Here is a 22,240-nt window from a genome sequence, read left to right on the forward strand (position 1 = left end):
CGCTTTATTTCTAGCAAACATTTATGAAACAGTGTTTTTTTAAGTATTACCTAAAATGAAGTTAGATATCACTTCTTAGAGTTTTTAAAATAAAATTCAAATATATGAAGAAAAAAATCATATCTTCAAATTTTAAAATAGCAATAATATGTTCTGTTTAAGCCTAAAGAGATCGTTATCGTTTCATCAATTAATACGTTTTTGGAAAGGCTTAGTCATCTTTACCAGCAGTGTACTGCCATATACACAACATATTTTAAAGACTAAGGCTTTTCTTTGACTAGATTAAATTATCTGTGCTGCACAGTGTAGCTATTATCATCACAGAATATACTAAACACTAAAGGCAAAACTTTGTGGCCAAGTGTTGAAGCATCAATAAAATACAATGTACTTATCTATGTAATAAATATATTTCTATCATTTAAAAAGTTGTTATAGTTCTAGACCTGAGGCATTCCACAGATATATTAGAAACTTCCCATTTCACTTAATAAAGTGACAGTCAAAGCACATTAAGTTTTTGACACCAGGGAACATTCCATGGAAACGGAGCTGATACTCATCACAGAAGTATGTCCACTTGTCCATGAGGAGCAGAATTATTTTCATTGGTTGATCCAATATAATGTTTTACATCATATTACAAGTTACACACGATAACAAGATATGGTTTGTAATCCGGTAAGGTACATTGACACAGTCTACACTGCCAAAAATACTTTTTGGGAAAAAAAAAGCAATGTCAGTAGCTCCTTCCCTTTTTCTTTGCTCACAGCTCACTCCTATGTGTCATGTGCTCCAAAGACTGGCACGTAAAGGCCCACCTCTGGCACATGTCAGGTCAGGGTCACACCCAGATGCACTGTCAACTGGGTACCATTCTTCCTTGACAGGAAGAATGCTTCTCTCTTTAATGGACACTGGTTTTACGATTGTTGCAATTAAAATGTTTTCCTATGGCCAGTGTTAATTGGTCTCGGCTCTTTCCTGACCAAAAATTTGTTATGTAAACATAATTCTAAGCTCCATGATAGCCCAATGGACACCACTGATCACTCTTCCCAGGAAATGAGTGGGCTTTATGTGACACAGCAACATGTGAAAGATTTTGAGATACTGGAAAACTTTTGAAGCTTCAAGTCTGTAACTTTGGTATTCAGAAACCAATTTATTTTCTTCTCACAGATTTTCTCAAAGTTACCAGAGATGTCTGACATAGAAACTTATAATCATGTAAAATCATTTGTCATTTTTCCAGTCCCTGAGGGATAAATTAGCATATTCGTTTCTGACTATAGCTCAAAAAAAAAAAAAAATAAAACTACTAAGGAGCATAACAACTAAAGAAGAAAATAGTCTTAAAGAGCAAAATTTTGTTTAACAGATTAACAGACTATGTTTCTCCTGTCAGGACTTTATCTAAAACCTAATTTATGTCAACAGAATGAGCCCTTCTTTACTCTGAATCACAGTTTCAAAGCTCTGGTGCCCATGCAGCTTGGGGTCAAATTGAATTCTATCCAACAAATAAATGCCTGCCTAAAATTACTGGATGAGCAGACATTAGCTGTTTTTTCTAAACTCTTGCTGTCCCTCGGTGCTCCCAGTCTCAGCACAGGAGGAAATAAGAAGCTTCTTTTTTGGCTTCCCATCAATACTTTAGCCCATTATTGAAAGAAGATTATAATCAATGTTTCCTGTATCTACTATAACTTTCAAAATTTGTTTCTCCGGCATATACTTTCTATTACAGGTTTTTCCATCAAAGGGCCTGCGTCCCTTTCGTATCACAAATTCAAGCTCCAGACGGGCAATGTATGAATACGTGTAATATAAAGCAGGGCAGAATCTAACATTGCTGCTGATAGCATCGATGCCATGTTATTAGTGTAATACAGAGCGTGTCTTCAACTTCACAGAGCAACCCAAAAAACCCTTTCCAGAATTCAGAGTAACCTCTTTGGAAAGCTTTGGAAAAAAACTTAGGTGTGATTTAGGAGCAACTGGTGGCTTTCTGAAAAGCTGATCAAAGGATTTCATTTTACCTCCTTTTTATCACTGCTCATTTCCCGGAAGTAAGCACAGCTAGGCATACAAGATAAATTATTAGTTTTCCTGATTTCTTTGACATTGGAATCAATGTCTTTTCTTATGCAGGAAATACATGTTCTCTGAAAGACATTTAATAAAGAATCACACTCCCTAGGGCTGTAGTTTGCAAACCTAGTACCAATGAGACCAAGCAAAGAAAGGCACATTAAGCAGGTAAACGAAAATTCCCTTATAACTAGACCTAAGCCTGGAAAATAGAAAGTTATATACTATGTTTTGGTGATTTTTTTCTTTAAAAAGTTAGGCATTCAGACTTTGATTATAAAGTCTGAGATCCTGCAGATGTAGAGAATGGACTTGAGGATACGGGGAGGGTAAGCTGGGACAAAGTGAGAGAGTGGCATGGACATATATACACTACCAAATGCAAAATAGATAGCTAGTGGGAAGCAGCCTCATAGCACAGGGAGATCAGCTCGGTGCTTTGTGACCACCTAGAGGGGTGGGATAGGGAGGGTGGGAGGGAGACGCAAGAGAAAGGAGATATGGGGATATATGTATATGCATAGCTGATTCAGTGTTATAAAGCAGAAACTAACACACCACTGTAAAGCAATTATACTCCAATAAAGATGTTAAAAAAAAGTCTGAGATCCTATTTATAACACTGTTTCCATATTTAAAAATGTAATTTGACCTATCATTTTACTCAGAGCAAGTTTCCCAGGAACACAATCTTCTGTTTGAATTTACTGTATACTCGGAAGTATATCAATATTTTCCCACTAATTAATTCATATTCATTAAGAGTAAATTTACTTAAATTGAGTTTTGAGTGCAACAGCTGTAACAAATATCTGAAGTGGAATGCCAGAATCCTAGCATGAAAACCAATAAAGGAAGCAGCCAAAAGTAAATCTGATTATGATTTTGTGTATCACTAACTTGACCTCTACAATCCCAACAACAGTCCTGCTGTACTCAGGCCATAATCTTTCGAGATTTAATTTTTATATGGTTCTAAATTCCTGCCACTCAACTAAATATCTCAGGAAATAAAACATGTATCTCCTATATTTTTTCCGCTATCTCATCCAATCAGAGTCCTTTTATTTCAGGGAAGAGTATTTTTTCCTTCTATATTCTGGGACTTCTTTCCAAGAAATAAATTGTTAAGTAAAAAAACTATGTACTTCATAGGGTTTAAAACTTCAAACTTTTTGAATTCTTTGTATTTGTTGGATCCTTCATGCAGCTAACACATGGGGATATATTATCACATGAATGCTCAGAATAAGGCAAATTTAAAACATTCTTAAACAAAAACGAATGAGACCCTATTATTACTTATTCTTATGGTCATTTCAAAGAAGAGAAAGCCAGCCCACCATCGGTAATACATGGTCAATACATGTTTTAATCATAGTAATATAAATGTGGGGAGTTAGTAGCAGCTGAACCCAACATCTACTTTCTCAAAAACTATTAACCTGAGTGTATCTGTGTGCACACAAGTACATGCAAGGGCACACACCTAGAAAACAAGCAGGGTGGGTATTCTTAAATACAGGGACAGGTGTAAATTTATACATTTGTATCACCAGCTCCACCAAAGAATCTGCTAAGGTACTGACCCTATTGAAAGCTTCTTAAAGTCAGGCTAGTTTGCTGTTTAATTTGCATTGTGGAGAGCAAAACAAAACAATTTGATGTATGGATATTGAAACAATGCCTTCTGAACGCAAATTAACCTTTCCCAAATTTCTGCCCATTGGTCTTATTTCACACAGGACAAATATCACATGGGACTTATACATGACATCCCTTTGTGTCACCATCAAGCCTATTCAGTAATCCAATCATTTTTCAAATGATAGTTTGGAGTCCCTTAATATTATAGTAACTGTTGCCTGGGCACACGCTGTCCTTTAAAAAGTGGCACTGAGAATTCAGCACATCACTCCAGACATGGTCTCAACCACACAGAGATTAGGACTGGCATACACGCACATACACACACACACCTTGTTCTGGATACTATACAATACCTGCATTACTACAACTTGCTTTTTTAAAGCTAAATTGCTTGTGCATATATTGAACTTGTAGTCAACTAAAACCATTACGTTTTCCTTTCAAAGAGGATATTTTTACAATCCTTTTTTCAAATTACTGGAGTGCAAATTACGCTGACTTATTCAAATAGAAAACAGGTAATTTTGAAATGGTTTGGAGACGTAAACGTTTCTTTCCACTTACAGCAAAGTTAGGGAATTGAGCCTTGGCCAATGTTGTAAGACCCCATTACAAAAGCTAGGCTCCTATGTCATCGGTATGGTTTTCTTAAAGTGGATCTGTTAAGAATGAGTGTGTGGGCTTTTCACTTTCTTGTGAGACTAGCGGGAAGGCAGTCTTGAAGTAAACTTGAAGCTTCACAAAAGTACCAGGGAAACAGAGGACATTTAGTGTAAATCATCCACTGAACTACCTAGAGTGGAGTAAGTGACATCTGAATCAAGTGTTCTAACACGAGATAACTGAAGATATACAGAGAAGCATAGTGTCATCAGTAAGCTCCTGCTTGGAGACAGTGAGACACCAGTAACTGCAGGCTATTTCTGGTCCAAAGTAGTCCTCATGCTGAGTAATTTAGAGTTCTACTCTGTATCAATTATTTCTACTGGAGCTTCAATGCACTGAAGGCACTGGTTACTTATCTTCAGGCCTGAGATAAATGGCTGTGAAAGTCTGGAGGAAGAACATGCCTTAGCAACGTTGTAAGAAAGTCAGGAGATTTCCAAACCTAGTACGGAGGACAAGGCAGCAGAATTGCCTAGAGATTTATGCTGGAGAGAGGAGGGAGACATGTTGTCTCCAAGGGAAATGGGAAGCCAGTTCTGGGGCTGCACACTCTTCCGTCTCTTTCTGTTTCACCCCCGGAAGCACCCCTGTCAGCTTCACCAGACATGGGAGAGTCTCTGGCCCTCCTATTCCCTGAAGTGTGCTTCTGCAGATAGCACAGGAGATTTGGAGCGAAGCCTCGCGGCCTCTGGGGGCCTTTCCAATCCTCCCTTGGCATGGTTTTCTAGCAATCACCCTCTGTTTCTCTTCTCTATTGACTTGAGCTCTGAACCGCTCAACAAACATTATGCAGAACCAAGGAGGTGCCACGCGCTGGGCCAGGGGCTGGGGTGACAGGTGTGAGAGGGACCCCTAGCCCTTGTTCTCCAGGAGCTCACAGTGGGGACTAAGACACACAGACTATGTGGGTAATGTAAACAAAGTGCTACACGAGCAGAGTGCAGGGCTGCTAAGTCTGCCTGGTGGCCAAGGAGAATTCATGAAATAGATGCAACTTTTCCTGAGCTGTGAAGTCAGTGATCTGTGAAAATGCAGTGATGGTGGGAGGAGAGAAAGATACTGACTGTGGTCATCCTCTCGAATCTTCTTCTCTTACCCAACAAGTTCATGCATGACCTTCCACAGGCTATGACAACCCTGACTACACTGCAAAAAGCTCCTTTAGACACAGCCACATTAAGAATATTCTATTATCTGAACCTGTAGACAAAAAGTTCCTTTAGACACAGCCACATTAAGAAAATTCTATTATCTGAACCTGTAGACGTCTATATAAAATAACAATTCCATCTCTAAATTCCCTACTGAGTATCTCAGTAATCTACACCAGAAATAAAATAATTAGGACAAAACTATAATTAGAAAAGATACATGCACCCATATTTTCACAGCAGCACTATTCACAATAGCGCCAAGGCATGGAAGCAACCTAGATGTCCATCAACAGATGAATGGATAAAGAAGATGTGGTATGTGTGTGTGTGTACACACCACACACACACACACACACACACACACAATGGAATATTACTCAGCCATAAAAGAGAATGAAATAATGCCATTTGCAGCAACATGGATGGACCTAGAGATTATCATACTAAGTGAAGTAAGTCAGAAAGAGAAAGATAAATATCATATAATATCACTTATATGTGGAATCTAAAAAAATGATACAAATGAATTTACATACAAAACAGACACTGATCCACAGACATAGAAAACAGACTTGTGGTTGCCAAGGGGGAGGGAGGGGGAAGGAGGGGGAGGGAGGGAAGGATTGGGAGGTTGGGATTAGCAGACGCAAACTATTGTACATAGGATGGATAAACAACAAGGTCCTACTGTAGAGCACAGGGAACTATACTCAATATCCTGTGATAAACCATAATGGAAAAGAATATGAAAAAGAATGTATATATATGTATAATTGAATCACTTTGCTGTACAGCAGAAAGTAACACAACATTGTAAATCAACTCTACTGGAATAAAAATTTTTTTAAAAAGATTAAAATAATTAGCCACTAAACTATGCAGAGAAACAGAGACTGTGTGATCTTTTTTATGGCAATATTTTAATATCTGTGTGCTAGATTCTCACAGTGCATTAAACCAAATAGGAACATTAGCAGACTAGCTTGTTAAAATCTGACTAACCGTTTAGCAAATAAAAGTCGAGTGCCGGGGTGCAGATCCACTGCATGTGTTGAGCCTGTCACCCACCTGCTCTGTTCTCTGCCAACTGCTCCACTTGGGGTGCGAGTGGAAGGCATTAGGAGGCAATAAGAAACCACTAAGAAATAAAATCAGCTGCAGAGTGAGCAAGTCTCTTTTTCTTTTTCCTATCCTTCTATTACTTCTGTCCTGCTCAGGTTTCTGCTTATTTTAGTGCTATCTTGTATCAATATACTGCCCAGAGATAAGACAATTAAATGAGACTTACTCCAGGTAAAGGCAGTCATTTTTCACTGATAATTCAAGTATCATTCTTGTAACTTTAGTAAGTGAGGTCAAGAAGCAGGCTGACAAAACTGTTTTCTCTGTGGTCATTTTTACCATGAATAGAAATTGGTTATGATAAAAAGTTCAATCCTATGTCCAGATTTGACTATACCTTTATTCACTGCAGGATTTTCTGAAATACGGGAGTATGTGTGTGATTCTCTGTTTAAGAGGTATTTTCTCCTAACATGGAGCTCATACTTGTTTTATAAACCTTGACAATTTCACAGAAAGGAAATATCCCATTTTTAGAATAAAGCTGTGTTGTACATTTTTTTCTCCTCATTTAGTGTTGCGATTTGGACAATAAATTGTCACATACTAATAGATATTTTAACTTTTTTTATCTTGGGAGGAACTCTGAAATTAATCTTAATTCTGAATTTCACTGGCAAACTGGATGAAACTAGATAATGCAGGGAGAAAGCCAAATGACAAAAAAAAATTCTTTAGCTTTCTCAATAAATGCCTGTAAGTTTCAGAGTATCTGAGGCATTAATGCTACATCTGGACCAGGGCTGTTGCAGAGTTCATTATAATTCACAACAGCTACCGGCCTTGTCTGCGCTTGCATAAACTGTAACAGCATCTGCCTTTATTTCCTGAAGCTGCAGTCTTTTCATAAAATGTCTTTTTAAGGGAAAACCAAGATTCAAAGATCACAGTCATTTCATTTTCCAACAGAAAAGAAATATAAAGACAGTTAGGGAACAATGGATCTGTCCAGTTTGGTCTCACCCTCCTGCAAAGAGCTGGGGCTTCCGAGTTGATGGTGAAAAGCCCTGGTACACAAAGCAACTCTTAATGAGGACAGTTAGCCCAGCTATTTTTAAGACATGCAACTTGGCAATTCTCTCACCACGCTATCAGATACACTTCTTAAGCGCCTTAATGCATATGGCTTTTTACCTCTACAAGTTTGATTTTTTTTAAAAAAGAACATCACGGTACTAGGTGAAACACTTGTATTTTTGATCAAATAAATATACAATTTATAGATATATTTGATCGAATGAATATAAAATTCACACACACATATATATATATATATATATATATATATATATATATATATAAAATATCAAAAGCATATTTGGAGAAGAGCATAAATAGAGAAGTTTCTAGATTAGACACTGAGGTAAGGTTTATCTGGACAGTGTGGCCATGATGGGCCTGCCTGGAGGTCAGACAGGATCTCCAGAGAGTCAGGTTTGGGAAGTTTTGAAGCATATTTTAAATATAATTTGGAATTTGGAAACCAGACAAAATAAAACTGCATTGTTTTCATAATACTTATTTCAGAAAGTAAAGCGAGACACAATCCTTTCATTTGGTGAAAAACATATGATGATGATTTTCAAGAGATGGACACAATTTTCTGAGGCTGGGAGAGTTATCTCTAAGGATAGGCAGACTTTAAAAGGGTCCATAGATTTCAAGGCAAGGGACACAGCTCTCCCTGGAGCAGGAAGGAAGGAAGTCCCCTGTGCAGTTCCCTCTCTGGCCTGCAGATAAATGAATTTAAGATCTAATTCAGAACTTTCTGCAAAGGAAATGTGAGCACTTGCGGGACGCTTCCGACGAGGTAATATGGTAAAGGTGCCAGAGCCATGGATTCACATGGGTAGAGATTCAAATCCTGACTTCACTAGTAGTTAGTGATAAAACTTTGGGGAAGTTTCCCCATCTGTGAAACAGTGATAATAAATCGTACCTCACAGAGATACTGTGGGGAATGAATGAAATAATGTAAAGAAGTCTCTTGATAGTATTTAGCACATAATAATTATAAAGTAAATGGCCACTATTATTATTATTGTAAAAGTTTGTACTCATATTTTTTGGTTAGGTTGAAAATTCATTAGATTCCTAATATCCAGTTTGTTTTAAGAAGTCAAAGTTTTCTAAGATATATGACTTTTAACTTTTCCACTCAATATATTTTGAATAAATAATATAAATTCCCTCAAATGAGTTCTAGTTTAGTCTCTTAGTAACCTAGAGTTTAGAATAATAGAATCATTAAACTGTTTTCTTTTAAAATTATATCTATTGTTTACCAAATATTTATTTATCAGGCACTGAGCTGGCAATCTCATGAATTATTTCATCTAATCTTTAAGATAAAACTATAAGTAGGTACAATATAATTCCCATTTCATAAAAAGAAAACTTAGAAGCTGTAAGAGACATGTCCCAAATTACACAGAGCAAGGATTTGAGCTGGGATTCAAACCCAAGATGTTTATAACTCTGGATATTTAATAATTGAATGATAGAACAATGAGGGCTATCACTTACTGCACACCTACCCCACGAAAAATGAAATAAATGTATCGAAAGTTTTCCCACTAAAATAAACACTTTAGGACAAATTCTAGGTAATTCAGCAGATAGAAAATTGGTTTTAGCATAAATTAGGCTCTATATTTATTTAATTTTTTACTATCACGTTATTAGGATTAAGATTATTGGAAGATAGTTATTCCTATTTTAAAAAACTATCCCTACTTCTCAAAAAACATATCTGATACATGACATACACAAGTGAAATAGGGAGTGAGGCAATGTTTTGTTTGTTTGCAATATTCAAGGAGCAAATGCAAGCATGCTTTGAGTGTGAAGTCTGGAAGTAGGACAGTGGGCAGGATTTGCTCCAGTGGCCCAATCTCATTTTCCCACTGCATATCATGAGGAAGTGAGTTGTGAGCACATGTGTGTGTGTGTGTGTGTGTATGACATGTGTGCATGCCCTTGTGTGATCTCATGCATTAAGCCACTCAGTTCTCTTGGAAACTGAACCATCCAATTTACTTGTTTTGACTGACAGTGGCTTCTGTCCAACCAAGCTGACCAGAAGTCACCAGTGACTAATATCTAAGAACCCTTGCTACATAGAGTAGATTTTCTTATTTGCACCCAGAACAGAAAACTTACCAAATATCTTAGGCAAAATCCTAGCTGTGCTAAGTAAACGTAAAGGGGACAGATATTTTTCTGTGGTGTGTTGGCAGTAAGGCTATATATCTATCAGGTTAGAAGGCCTATGCAAGTCTGTACAAGGTGATGCGTATTATAATTACAAAAGAGCATAATTAAATGCTATAGTTCTTCATCTTCAAAGTCTCCATGATTCCATATTACATAAAGTCTCCTGGGCCTCAGAAGAAAAATGCCACCTCAAGAAACTAATACTTTGCTCAGGGCCTTGACTTAAAAAAATTTATTGCTATCACCTCACCAAACTTCAAAGTGTAGGTTTATTTTAGGATAATGGGATTTATATGCAAATCACTTCATTTACTACTGTATCACATTGTATGTAAGTATAAAGTGCAGTTAATATGCAAATTCTACTCTACGCTGCTCAGAATAGGCTTCCCTCCATTCATATAAACCAGTTTTCTAGTTTAAATATTAAACCTTAAAAAGAAACTTCACTTTGAGAATATTATACCTGAGATATAGGGTCTATGGCACTTTGCATATGTTCTTGCTCCAAGTGAGCAAATTCATCTCTTTTTATTTTGCCTTTTAACAGAACTCTTAAGCACTTCTAATTCTAAGAAAAGAACCCCAAAGAATCACAACTCTTGAGAAGCAGAATCCAGGCCACGCTCGGGGACGCTGTATGCATACTCTGGGAGATGCATTAAGACCCTGTGGGAGACATGGCTCTGAGGATACGTAACACTTTAAGAATAATTTTTCTTTGGAAACTTAGAAAAACCAATCAAGTTATTTGCATCACAAAATAACGGAAGTACTGTACCCCAAACCTAAGTGCCCATCTTTACAATTATAATTTAAAATTTCTGAAATTTAAAAAATAAAAAAAAATTGATGTATTTTCATTGGAGTCAAATATTTAAAACTTATAAAGCATGCCATCAGATAACATAGTAGCTTTCTTGTTATTTTCATTTTGTGTATATTCATTAGAGATATTCTAAATAAATGGTAACCTGTGGATTATAGAAGTGAGAAAAGCACTCTTGAGGTGACATTTCTTCACTGATGAGTGTTATATACCTTTAACAGCTAAATGAAGTGACAAGTTAGAAGTAGACCTGGCACCACCAGTGACTGTGCCCTTGAAGAGAGGATATGGTCAAAGACTTGGTGATTCTACAGATATTGGGAAGGTCCCTGAAGATGCCTGAAACCAGGACCCAAGGGCTAAGTGCAGCCTCATACCATGGTTAGCACCACAGGAAGCTGCACAAATTCTCTGATTGTCTGTGAGGCTCTCTGAGAGCAACTCAAGTAAATTAAACTCGTGGAGACTGCTTGGGGAAACATGAGAGAGAGTTTGCCAGGACAGTATGCATTGGTTTTAGAGTACCATGGATACGGCCTCTCCTTCACTACGTTAGCTTTTTTTTTTTTTAACATCTTTATTGGAGTATAGTTGCTTTACAATGGTGTGTTAGTTTCTGCTGTATAACAAAGTGAATCAGCTATATGTATACATATAGCCCCATATCCCCTCCCTCTTGCGTCTCCCTCCCACCCTCCCTATCCCATCCCTCTAGGTGGTCACAAAGCACCGAGCTGATCTCCCTGTGCTATGCGGCTGCTTCCCACTAGCTATCTATTTTACATTTGGTAGCGTATATATGTCCATGACACTCTCTCACTTTGTCCCAGCTTATCCTTCCCCCTCCCTGTGTCCACAAGTCCATTCTCTACATCTGTGTCTTTATTCCTGTCCTGCCCCTAGTTTCATCAGAACCATTTTTTTTTTTTACATTCCATATATATGTGTTAGCATATAGTATTTGTTTTTCTCTTTCTGACTTCCTTCACTCTGTATGACAGGCTCTAAGTCCATCCACCTCACTACAAATAACTCAATTTCATTTCTTTTTATGGCTGAGTAATAGTCCATTGCATATATGTGCCACTTCTTCTTTATCCATTCATCTGTCGATGGACACTTCAGCTTTTAAGTTCCCTGGAGACAGCATCTTCACACAGATCTTGTGAGACTCACTCTTGTCACCAGTTTGACCAAATGGTCCCAAAGGGCTGAGGCTTTCGAGTCCCAGAATTACTACGTCCAAATGATTCATTGCTAGCTAGTATATTCCCTTATACCTACTGCAGTTTTACTTTAAGTGGAGTGTTGGATGAATCATCTCATGAAATTCTTTCTACAGATCTGGGCTTCTAGGAAAAGCAACAGCGTCTTTAATTCTGAATTGTGTTTGCCTGGAACACCACATCTTGCTCCAGCTCCTTCACTCAGCCCAAAATGCCCTTGCTTTTCTAAGAAACTCAGTTTTTTTCTGGAGAATTTCTTGGCCTGCATGCTTAACTTCCCAGGCTGCTGCTTTCTTACTCTCACGGTCCTTGATGAAGATTGATTTGATCAACTTCTGCAGCGGTTGAGCCTCTTGATTACTCTCTAGCTCCTGTACTGCATCCTGCCTGCTGAGAACTCCTTTTTGGAGCTGAGAGCCTCCTCCACAGCCAGTCGGTAGCACCTTATGCCTGGTTCTGCAAATAGGATCCAAGAGATGTCACCTTGTTGCACCAAATTCAATTAACAGTATTTTTTTTTAGACTTATTTTATTTATTTATTTATTTATTTGGCTGCGTTGGGTCTTTGTTGCTGCGCGCGGGCTTTCGCTAGTTGCGGCGAGCGGGGGCTACTCTTCGTTGTGGTGCTCCAGCTTCTCATTACAGTGGCTTCTCTTATTGAAGAGCAGGGGCTCTAGGTGCACGGGCTTCAGTAGTTGTGGCATGCAGGCTCAGTAGTTGTGGCTCGTGGGCTCTAGAGTGCAGGCTCAGTAGCTGTGGCACATGGGCTTAGTTGCTCTGCAGCATGTGGGAGCAACTTCCCGGACCAGGGCTCGAATCCATGTCTCCTGCATTGGCAGGTGGATTCTTAACCACTTCGCCACCAGGGAAGTGTCAGTTAACAGTATTTTATACCAATCTTAGTAAATTCTGTTTTAAAATATAACAGGGGAATTTTATCCTCTTGCCCTTTATTCATTGTGTAAACCCAATTAAATCTTATTTTACACCCCACAATAAAGAAGTCTAGACCAGAGGACAGACAGCAGAAGCAAGAAGAAATACAATCCTGTAGCCCGTGGAACAAAAACGACATTCACAGAAAGACAGACAACATGAAAAGGCAGAGGGCTATGTACCAGATGAAGGAACAAGATAAAAGCCCAGAAAAACAACTAAATGAAGTGGAGATAGGCAACCTTCCAAAAAAAAATTCAGAGCGACCTTCCAGAAAAAGAATTCAGAATAATGATAGTGAAGATAATCCAGGACCTTGGAAAAAGAATGGAGGCAAAGATTGAGAAGATGCAAGAAATGTTTAACAAAGACCTAGAAGAATTAAAGAACAAACAGAGATGAACAATACAATAACTGAAATGAAAACTACACTAGAAGGAATCAGTAGCAGAATAACTAAGGCAGAAGAACAGGTAAGTGACCTGGAAGACAGAATGGTGGAATTCACTGCTGCGGAACAGAATAGAGAAAAAAGAATAAAAAGAATTGAAGACAGCCTAACACACCTCTGGGACAACATTAAACACAACAACATTCACATTATAGGGGTCCCAGAAAGAGAAGAGAGAGAGAAAGGACCAGAGAAAATATTTGAAGAGATTATAGTAGAAAACTTCCCTAACATGGGAAAGGAAACAGCCACCCAAGTCCAGGAAGCGCAGCAAGTCCCATACAGGATAAACCCAAGGAGAAACACGCCGAGACACATAGTAATCAAACTGGCAAAAATTAAAGACAAAGAAAAATTATTGAAAGCAGCAAGGGAAAAACGACAAATAACATACAAGGGATCTCCCATAAGGGTAACAGCTGATTTCTCAGCAGAAACTCTACAAGCCAGAAGGGAGTGGCATGATATACTTAAAGTGATGAAAGGGAAGAACCTACAAACAAGATTACTCTACCCAGCAAGGATCTCATTCAGATTCAATGGAGAAATCAAAAGCTTTACAGACAAGCAAAAGCTAAGAGAATTCAGCACCACCAAACCAGATCCACAGCAAATGCTAAAAGAACTTCTCTAAGTGGGAAACACAAGGGGAGAAAAGGACCTACAAAAACAAACCCAAAACAATTAAGAAAATGGTCATAGGAACATACATATTGATAATTACCTTAAACATGAATGGATTAAATGCTCCAACCAAAAGACACAGGCTTGCTGAATGGACACAAAAACAAGACCCATATATATGCTGTCTACAAGAGACCCACTTCAGACCTAGGGACACATACAGACTGAAAGTGAAGGGATGGAAAAAGATATTCCATGCAAATGGAAATTCAAAGAAAGCTGAAGTAGCAATACTCATATCAGACAAAATAGACTTTAAAATAAAGAATGTTACAAGACACAAAGGAAAGACACTACATAATGATCAAGGGATCAATCCTAGAAGAAGATATAACAATTATAAATATATATGCACCCAACACCAGAGCACCTCAGTACATAAGGCAACTGCTAACAGCTATAAAAGAGGAAATCGACAGTAACACAATAATAGTGGGGGACTTTAACACCTCATTTGCACCAATGGACAGATCATCCAAAATGAAAATAAATAAAGAAACAGAAGCTTTAAATGACACAATAGACCAGAGAGATTTAATTGATATTTATAGGACATTCCATCCAAAAACAGCAGATTACACTTTCTTCTCAAGTGCACACGGAACATTCTCCAGGATACATCACATCTTGGGCCACAAATCAAGCCACAGTAAATTTAAGAAAATTGAAATCATATCAAGCACCTTTTCTGACCACAACGCTATGAGGTTAGAAATCAATTACAGGGAAAAAAACGTAAAAAATACAAACACATGGAGGCTAAACAATACGTTACTAAATAACCAAGAGATCACTGAAGAAATCAAACAGGAAATCAAAAAACACCTAGAGACAAATGACAATGAAAACATGACGATCCAAAACCTATGGGATGCAGCAAAAGCAGTTCTAAGAGGGAAGTTTATAGCTAAACAAGCCTACCTCAAGAAACAAGAAAAATCTCAAATAAACAATCTCACCTTACACCTAAAAGAACTAGAGAAAGTAGAACAAACAAAACCCAAAGTTAGCAGAAGGAAAGAAATCATATAAATCAGAGCAGAAATAAATGAAATAGAAACAAAGAAAACAGTAGCAAAGATCAATAAAACTAAAAGCTGGTTCTTTGAGAAGACAAACAAAATTGATAAACCATTAGCCAGAGTCACCAAGAAAAAGAGGGAGAGGACTCAAATCAATAAAATTAGAAATGAAAAAGAAGTTACAACAGACACCGCAGAAATACAAAGCATCCTAAGAGACTACTACAAGCAACTCTAGGCCAAAAAAATAGACAACCTGGAAGAAATGGACAAGTTCTTAGAAAGGTATAACCTTCCAAGACTGAACCCGGAAGAAATAGAAAATATGAACAGACCAATCACAAGTAATGAAATTGAAACTGTGATTGAAAATCTTCCAACAAACAAAAGTCCAGGACCAGATGGCTTCACAGGTGAATTCTATCAAACATTTAGAGAAGAGCTAACACCCATCCTTCTCAAACCTTCCAAAAAATTGCAGAGGAAGGAGCACTCCCAAACTCATTCTATGAGGCCACCATCACCCTGATACCAAAACCAGACAAAGATACTACAAAAAAAGAAAATTGCAGACCAGTATCACTCATGAATATAGATGCAAAAATCCTCAACAAAATACAAGCAAACAGAATCCAACAACACATTAAAAGGATCATATACCATGATCAAGTGGGATTTATCCCAGGGATGCAAGGATTCTTCAGTATATGCAAATCAATCAATGTGATACACCACACTAACAAACTGAAGAAGAAAAACCATACAATCATCTCAATCGATGTAGAAAAAGCTTTTGACAAAATTCAACACCCATTTATGATAAAAACTCTCCAGAAAAGTGGGCATAGAGGGAACCTGCCTCAACATGATAAAGGCCATATACGACAAACTCACAGCAAACATCATGCTCAATGGAGAAAAACTGAAAGCATTTCCTCTAAGATCAGGAACAAGACAAGGATGTCCACTCTCACCACTATTATTCAACATAGTTTTGGAAGTCCTAGCCACGGCAATCAGAGAAGAAAAAGAAATAAAAGGAAGACAAATTGGAAAAGAAGAAGTAAAACTGTCACTGTTTGCAGATGACATGATACTATACATAGAGAATCCTAAAGATGCCACCAGAAAACTACTAGAGCTAATCAATGAATTTGGTAAAGTAGCAGGATACAAATTGAATGCACAGAAATCTCTTGCATTCCTATACACTAATGATGAAAAATCTGAATGAGAAATTATGGAAACACTCCCATTTACCATTGCAACAAAAAGAATAAAATACCTAGGAATAAACCTACCTAGGGAGAAAAAAGACCTGTATGCAGAAAACTATAAGACACTGATGAAAGAAATTAAAGATGATACCAACAGATGGAGAGATATACCATGTTCTTGGATTGGAAGAATCAATATTGTGAAAATGATGATACTACCCAAAGCAATCTACAGATTCAATGCAATCCCTATCAAACTACCAATGGCATTTTTTACGGAAGTAGAACAAAAAATCTTAAAATTTGTATGGAGACACAAAAGACTCCGAATAGCCAAAGCAGTCTTGAGGGAAAAAAACGGAGCTGGAGGAATCAGACTCCCTGACTTCAGACTATTTTACAAAGCTACAGTAATCAAGACAATATGGTACTGGCACAAAAACAGAAATATAGATCAATGGAACAAGATAGAAAGCCCAGAGATAAACCCACGCACCTATGGTCAACTACATGTATACGTGTGTACGTGTGTATACACGTACACATGTAAATGTATACAATGGAATATTACTCAGCCATAAAAAGGAATGAAATTGGGTCATTTGTAGAGACGTGGATGTATCTAGAGACTGTCATACAGAGTGAAATAAGTCAGAAAGAGAAAAACAAATATCGTATATTAATGCATATATGTGGAACGTAGAAAAATGGTACAGATGAACCGGTTTTCAGGGCAGAAGTTGAGACACAGATGTAGAGAACAAACGTATGGACACCAAAGGGGGAAAGCGGCAGGGGGTGGTGGTGGTGGTGTGATGAATTGGGCGATTGGGATTGACATGTCTACACTAATGTGTATAAAATGGATGACTAATAAGAACCTGCTGTATAAAAAAATATATATATATTTGTTCATATGGTGGTATAAGTAATCCCTCTCTTTTATGTACAAGAAAGGGATTACTTATTAAAGACTTAATTTGTCTTTTCTAGTTTGCCTGGCATTTTACTGTTTCTATAATCATATGTATGATTTGATTTAAAAAAAAAAGTAGCATAATTCAGCTATAAGATGTGCAAAAAAAAAAAAGAAGTCTAATAATCTATTTTATAGTCCAAGTTCTCCAGTGATTCTGTACTTGGCAAAAAAAAAAAGAGTTCCCATATTCAAGTAATTTTTAAAATCCCAATGATCTGAAATCTAAACAATCTGAAAAATATATTTTAGGAAGAGATTGGTGAAATGGGTATATAAAGAAAATTTGGACTGGGCAATCTCTTCAAGAGTTAGGTGATTAAGTAGTATTCTCTTGGGGAAACGGCATTTTGAAGGAATCAGACCTTTAAACAAGTGTCTGAAGGAACTTTTACTTATTGAAGTGTCTTCGTTTAATGTCATCAGAAAGATTAAGCAAGCAGACAGCAGCCCAAATAATCATTAGCTTGCAGCAAGGTATCATTGTTTACAAAGTTTGTTGGGTTTTACTGAGTCTAACATTTACAGGAGTGAAGAATTTGCATATCAGGCTGAATAATTTCTAAAAGAAACAAAGTAACATCAGTGAAGCAGTCAGATATCAGAGACACGTGTAAGAAGGACTCAGAAAATAAGTTCTGAACCTCCTACCACTTCAGCTTCAGTTCCCCTCGTGACAATGATAGCTTCATAACCCCAGGGATCATGACCCTCTAGATAATGAGGCAAAATGGACTCACTTGATAATTAGTGCAGCTAGAACAGCTACGGAAATTTACGTTAAATTTATTTTAGTGAAGAAGAGAATTTTCTTAGCATCAACATGTGAAACTCTAATAATTCAGCAATTTGAGTGAAAAATAAGACAAGGTAATTGCAGTTTAATTTACAAATATAACAATTTTTTTTAAGTTTCCTGAATAAGTATGCTAACCTCTTGTGAGTGGATTCATTATTTAGAATCATCTTTACAGTATTAGAGAAGACAATGCGAAAATCATTTTATTGATGGATTGAAATATATTTCTTGTATTTTTATTTATCATATTTCATGTGGTACTATATTTTTAAGTGTTTATTTATGTCTGCAGTGAAATACATATTAAAAGATCCTATATCATATGGTCGCTTATTTGTGGAATCTAAAAAATGATACAAATGAACTTATTTACAAAACAGAAACAGACTCACAGACATAGAAACCAGACTTACGGTTACCAAAGGGGAAAGGGGGGGAGGGATAAATTAGGAGCTTGGGATTAACAGATACACACTACTATACATAAAATGGGTAAACAACAAGGGCCTACTGTGTAACACAGGGAACTATATTCAATATCTTGTAATAAACTATAAGGGAAAAGAACCTGAGATAGAATAGATTTATATATATATATATATATATATATATATATATATATATATATATATATATATATATATAGCTGAATCACTTTGCTGTACACCTGAAACTAACACAACCTTGTAAATCAACTAGATGTCAATTTAAAAAGAAAGAGAGAAAAGATAAAACATATCAATAAGTAACCCTCCCCCCCAAAAAAGATACTATACCAAACATAAAATAGTGAAACTAAGAAGCCTTGGGTCTCTTAGAATAATGACTAATGTTCTGAAGCAAGTGTTTTCTGCAAAGGGCCAGACAGTAAATGTTTTAGAATCTCTGCCACAATTACCAGACACTGCTGTGTAGCACAAAAGCAGCCTTAGCCATTATGAAGACACATGAGCATTGCTGTGTTCCAGTAAAACCTGATTTACTAAATCATACAGCAGGACTTTTTGGCAGCCCTCCTGCAGGGCTACAGTTTGCTGACTGCCCCCCGGCCCCCGAGATACCAGACTTGTTCCGTGTATTTTCCCTTCCTATCTGATACAACCTGGTAAAATAGCTACAAAGCTTAATCAAGGGTCAGATCCACATACCTTTTCCCCAGGAATTCCAGGAGCACCCAATTCACCTTTAAGACCAACTGCACCCTGAAATATAGAAATGCTCATTAGGAGTTTTTTCAAAGGTGTATTAATTGCTAAGGGTGTCATAGATGAGTTGCTTTTTCTTGCGCCAAAGTGTGTGCCGTTAAGTTCTTTTTTCCTATTATTCACAAGTCACTAAACTACACTTTTGACAATTAATAAATTATCAGAAAGTTAATAATAAATATCAGAGTGCTAATCAAAACTCAAACTAGACATTCTCCATGCAGACATATGCAGTACAGCTTTCTCATTTCTTTTATATTTATCAAAGGTTAAGGAATGATTCTATTGCTGTTACTTCAACTAGTACCTGGTACTTTCAATTCAAATAAGTCATGAAATTTCAGACTCCAAGGTACCCATACTTTTATATTTATTGTGCCTGACCTTCCATTACATCCTCCAGGAAAACACTCTGAAGCTGGGTCAATCCTTTTGTCAGTTTCCTTGCTCATCCACGTAACTGGAAAAATCTGCTCAGTGAAGCTGATGGGCTACCCTGATGGGCTATCTGCCTTGATGGCTCTTTCACAAATTCAGTCTAATAAATTTATCCTTGAGACAGTGGACAATAATGTAAACTTCCTGAATGAATTTCTCTATCACTAATGCTTGGTAGAGATTAATAAACACATTAGAATTCTATGAGTATATAATACCATTATTACCCTGATATTACATGTTAATTTCAGATTGAAGGCATACAAATAAATGTCAACTTCAAGTTCCTACAGATTAGATGAGATTATATCAGATGGAGTAAAATTACAAAAACAAAAAAGGACCTGTCAATTAATCCAATATGCTCAATATTGGATTAGAAAGGATGAAGAAATATTCTTTATTTCTCATATTGACATAGATAAAAATTCAAAACCATAAATATTAAATCTTGCTTCTTTGAGGTTATTACTAAGGGAAAAATATTTCTTCTTTTAAAAAATTATGAACATATTTTGATTCAATTATTTTTTATTGGTGTGGTGTGTCTTCAGAATGGGCACATGAGTAATGTCAGATTGGAAACAAAATAAAGGGAAATTCACTAGTAATCTCTGGGTTAACACACTAGACCACTCAAAATGGAAACTTCCATACAGTGAGATTAGAGAGTAGGGGTAGTAGAAAAAAAACAATACCAAAGTTTTTGACTATAGAGTCAAGTAAGTTAACATTTCATCTTAAATTATTCTGATTTTCTCTAAAAGTATACCTACAAAGCAATCATTTCATAAAGCCTACACTTTTTGGGAAATTAACTTGATATGGAAGGTAATAATACAAAAATAAACTGGAAAATCATTCCCCAAATAGACCTCAGATCATACTCCTCCTTAGGTTCAGGAACACTGAAATTGAGCTGCTATTTTATAAAACTGAGGGAATTTCAACTCTGAAGTGGGTGAAGGTATTAGCAAGGGTATTAAAGAACTGAGAAAGTAATGTGGTTGCTAAGTAATTAGGCTGCTAACCACATTTGCTAAGAAAAGGGAATTAAAAGATTCAGAAAATTATAATAATAATTGAGTCTAAATGAAAGAAAAGTATTAATTATTATTTCAAATAATGTCATCCAGAGTTTAGTCTTGGACAGAGGGCATGGTTAGGATGGTCTGATTGGGTGGCCTGATACAGAATATTCCTCACAGCTATGTGTTTATAAGCAGTGGTTGAATCTCAAACTATCTTTCTCCATGAGAGGGGGTCATAAGCTTTCTGAAGAAAAAAGAAGCAGTAAATCAGTGTGGATGAGAAAATAGGCAAATAAACACTAAGTCATGCCAAAACTTGTGGCTTTTCTCCAAATATTTCTGATTCACCATTAACTAGTGGGTAACATCAAGCTAAAACTAATCAGGTCACTATGTAAAATTTTTTTTAAATGCTTTTGTTTGTAAAGGAAAAAGTGTAGTAGAACGTTAGTGAATAATACAACAGTTCTTAATGATTTAGCTTATCTAGCTCTTTCTCTGCAGACTGACTCTTCGCCCTGCTTGGCAAGGTCCACTGGGCAACTGGGGCATAGAATTCACAGGTTCTAGAAACAGCTGAGTTGATGATTTAGACTTTCCTTGTGGTAGAATGTTCATTCATTCAATGTATTTTTAGCTCCTATTATGTGCTGTTCTATGTATGGTGCTCACAGAACTCATATTCTAGTAGGGGAATAAATAGAGGTATAATGATAACATGTCAAGTGACAATACAAGTGCCAAGAAAAGAAAGAAGATAGAGGTGGAATGAAGATGTCAGAAGAGGCCTTTCTACTTTCAAGTGATTTATGAGAGAGAGCCTAAATGATGTGAAGGAAAGAGAAATGTGAATATCTGGAAGAACATTCCAGGTATATGTAGCCTGGTGCAGAGACCTTGGAACAGACATGAACAAGGGGAGAGTGTAGGAGCCACACTATAGGGAGGGGTAGTGGGGTAGGGAGAGCTCTACACATTATGGGAAACCTTGTGGCCCGTGGTTAGAGCTTCAGTGTTACCGTGAGGGAAACAGGAAACCATTGGTGGGTTTTGATCCAGGTGGGACAAGATTCACTTACAGGATTATTCAGAACAGTTGTCTAACTCATAGTGCACAGGCATAAATAAAGTAAAATTTGCTCTTTGTAAAGCTGCCACAGATGACAGTAAGGATTCTCAAAACGTAAGACCTTCAGCAATATTGTAATGGGCAATACATAATTTGGAAAGAGACTTGGGAACTGTATTCTCTAAACTTTTCTCATTTTATCTCGTTGGGCCAAAAGTAAAATGAGAAAAAGGAGAATGAGAAAAATTAAATTGCAAAAAGTAGCACACTATATCTAAAAACAGTCTTGCCAAATAAGATTGGGAACAAAAGACACAGATTTGAATGTAATACTTAAATCACTGAGTGATCTTTTGAAGAAATGACTATCATTAAATTATTAATATTTACTATAAGTGGCATATAACAACTCAAGGTTTTTATAAACTAAAACATTTAATCAATTGAA

At 36.8% G+C, this 22,240-nt stretch overlaps 1 protein-coding gene across 3 annotated transcripts in view; it reads right to left on the bottom strand.

Moving 5' to 3' along the window:
* The window catches only part of COL19A1 (collagen type XIX alpha 1 chain), a 398,856-nt gene that overhangs the window by 274,702 nt on the left and 101,914 nt on the right, over positions 1-22,240 (bottom strand). For all 3 annotated transcript variants that reach the window (XM_082474165.1, XM_082474166.1, XM_082474164.1), the window contains exon 10: positions 19,198-19,251. In XM_082474165.1, the coding sequence (XP_082330291.1) occupies positions 19,198-19,251 (54 nt within the window). The remainder of the gene's footprint in view (positions 1-19,197; positions 19,252-22,240) is intronic.

Source organism: Balaenoptera physalus, assembly GCF_965194825.1.
Source record: "Balaenoptera physalus genome assembly, chromosome: 9".
Taxonomy (NCBI): Eukaryota; Metazoa; Chordata; class Mammalia; order Artiodactyla; family Balaenopteridae; genus Balaenoptera; species Balaenoptera physalus.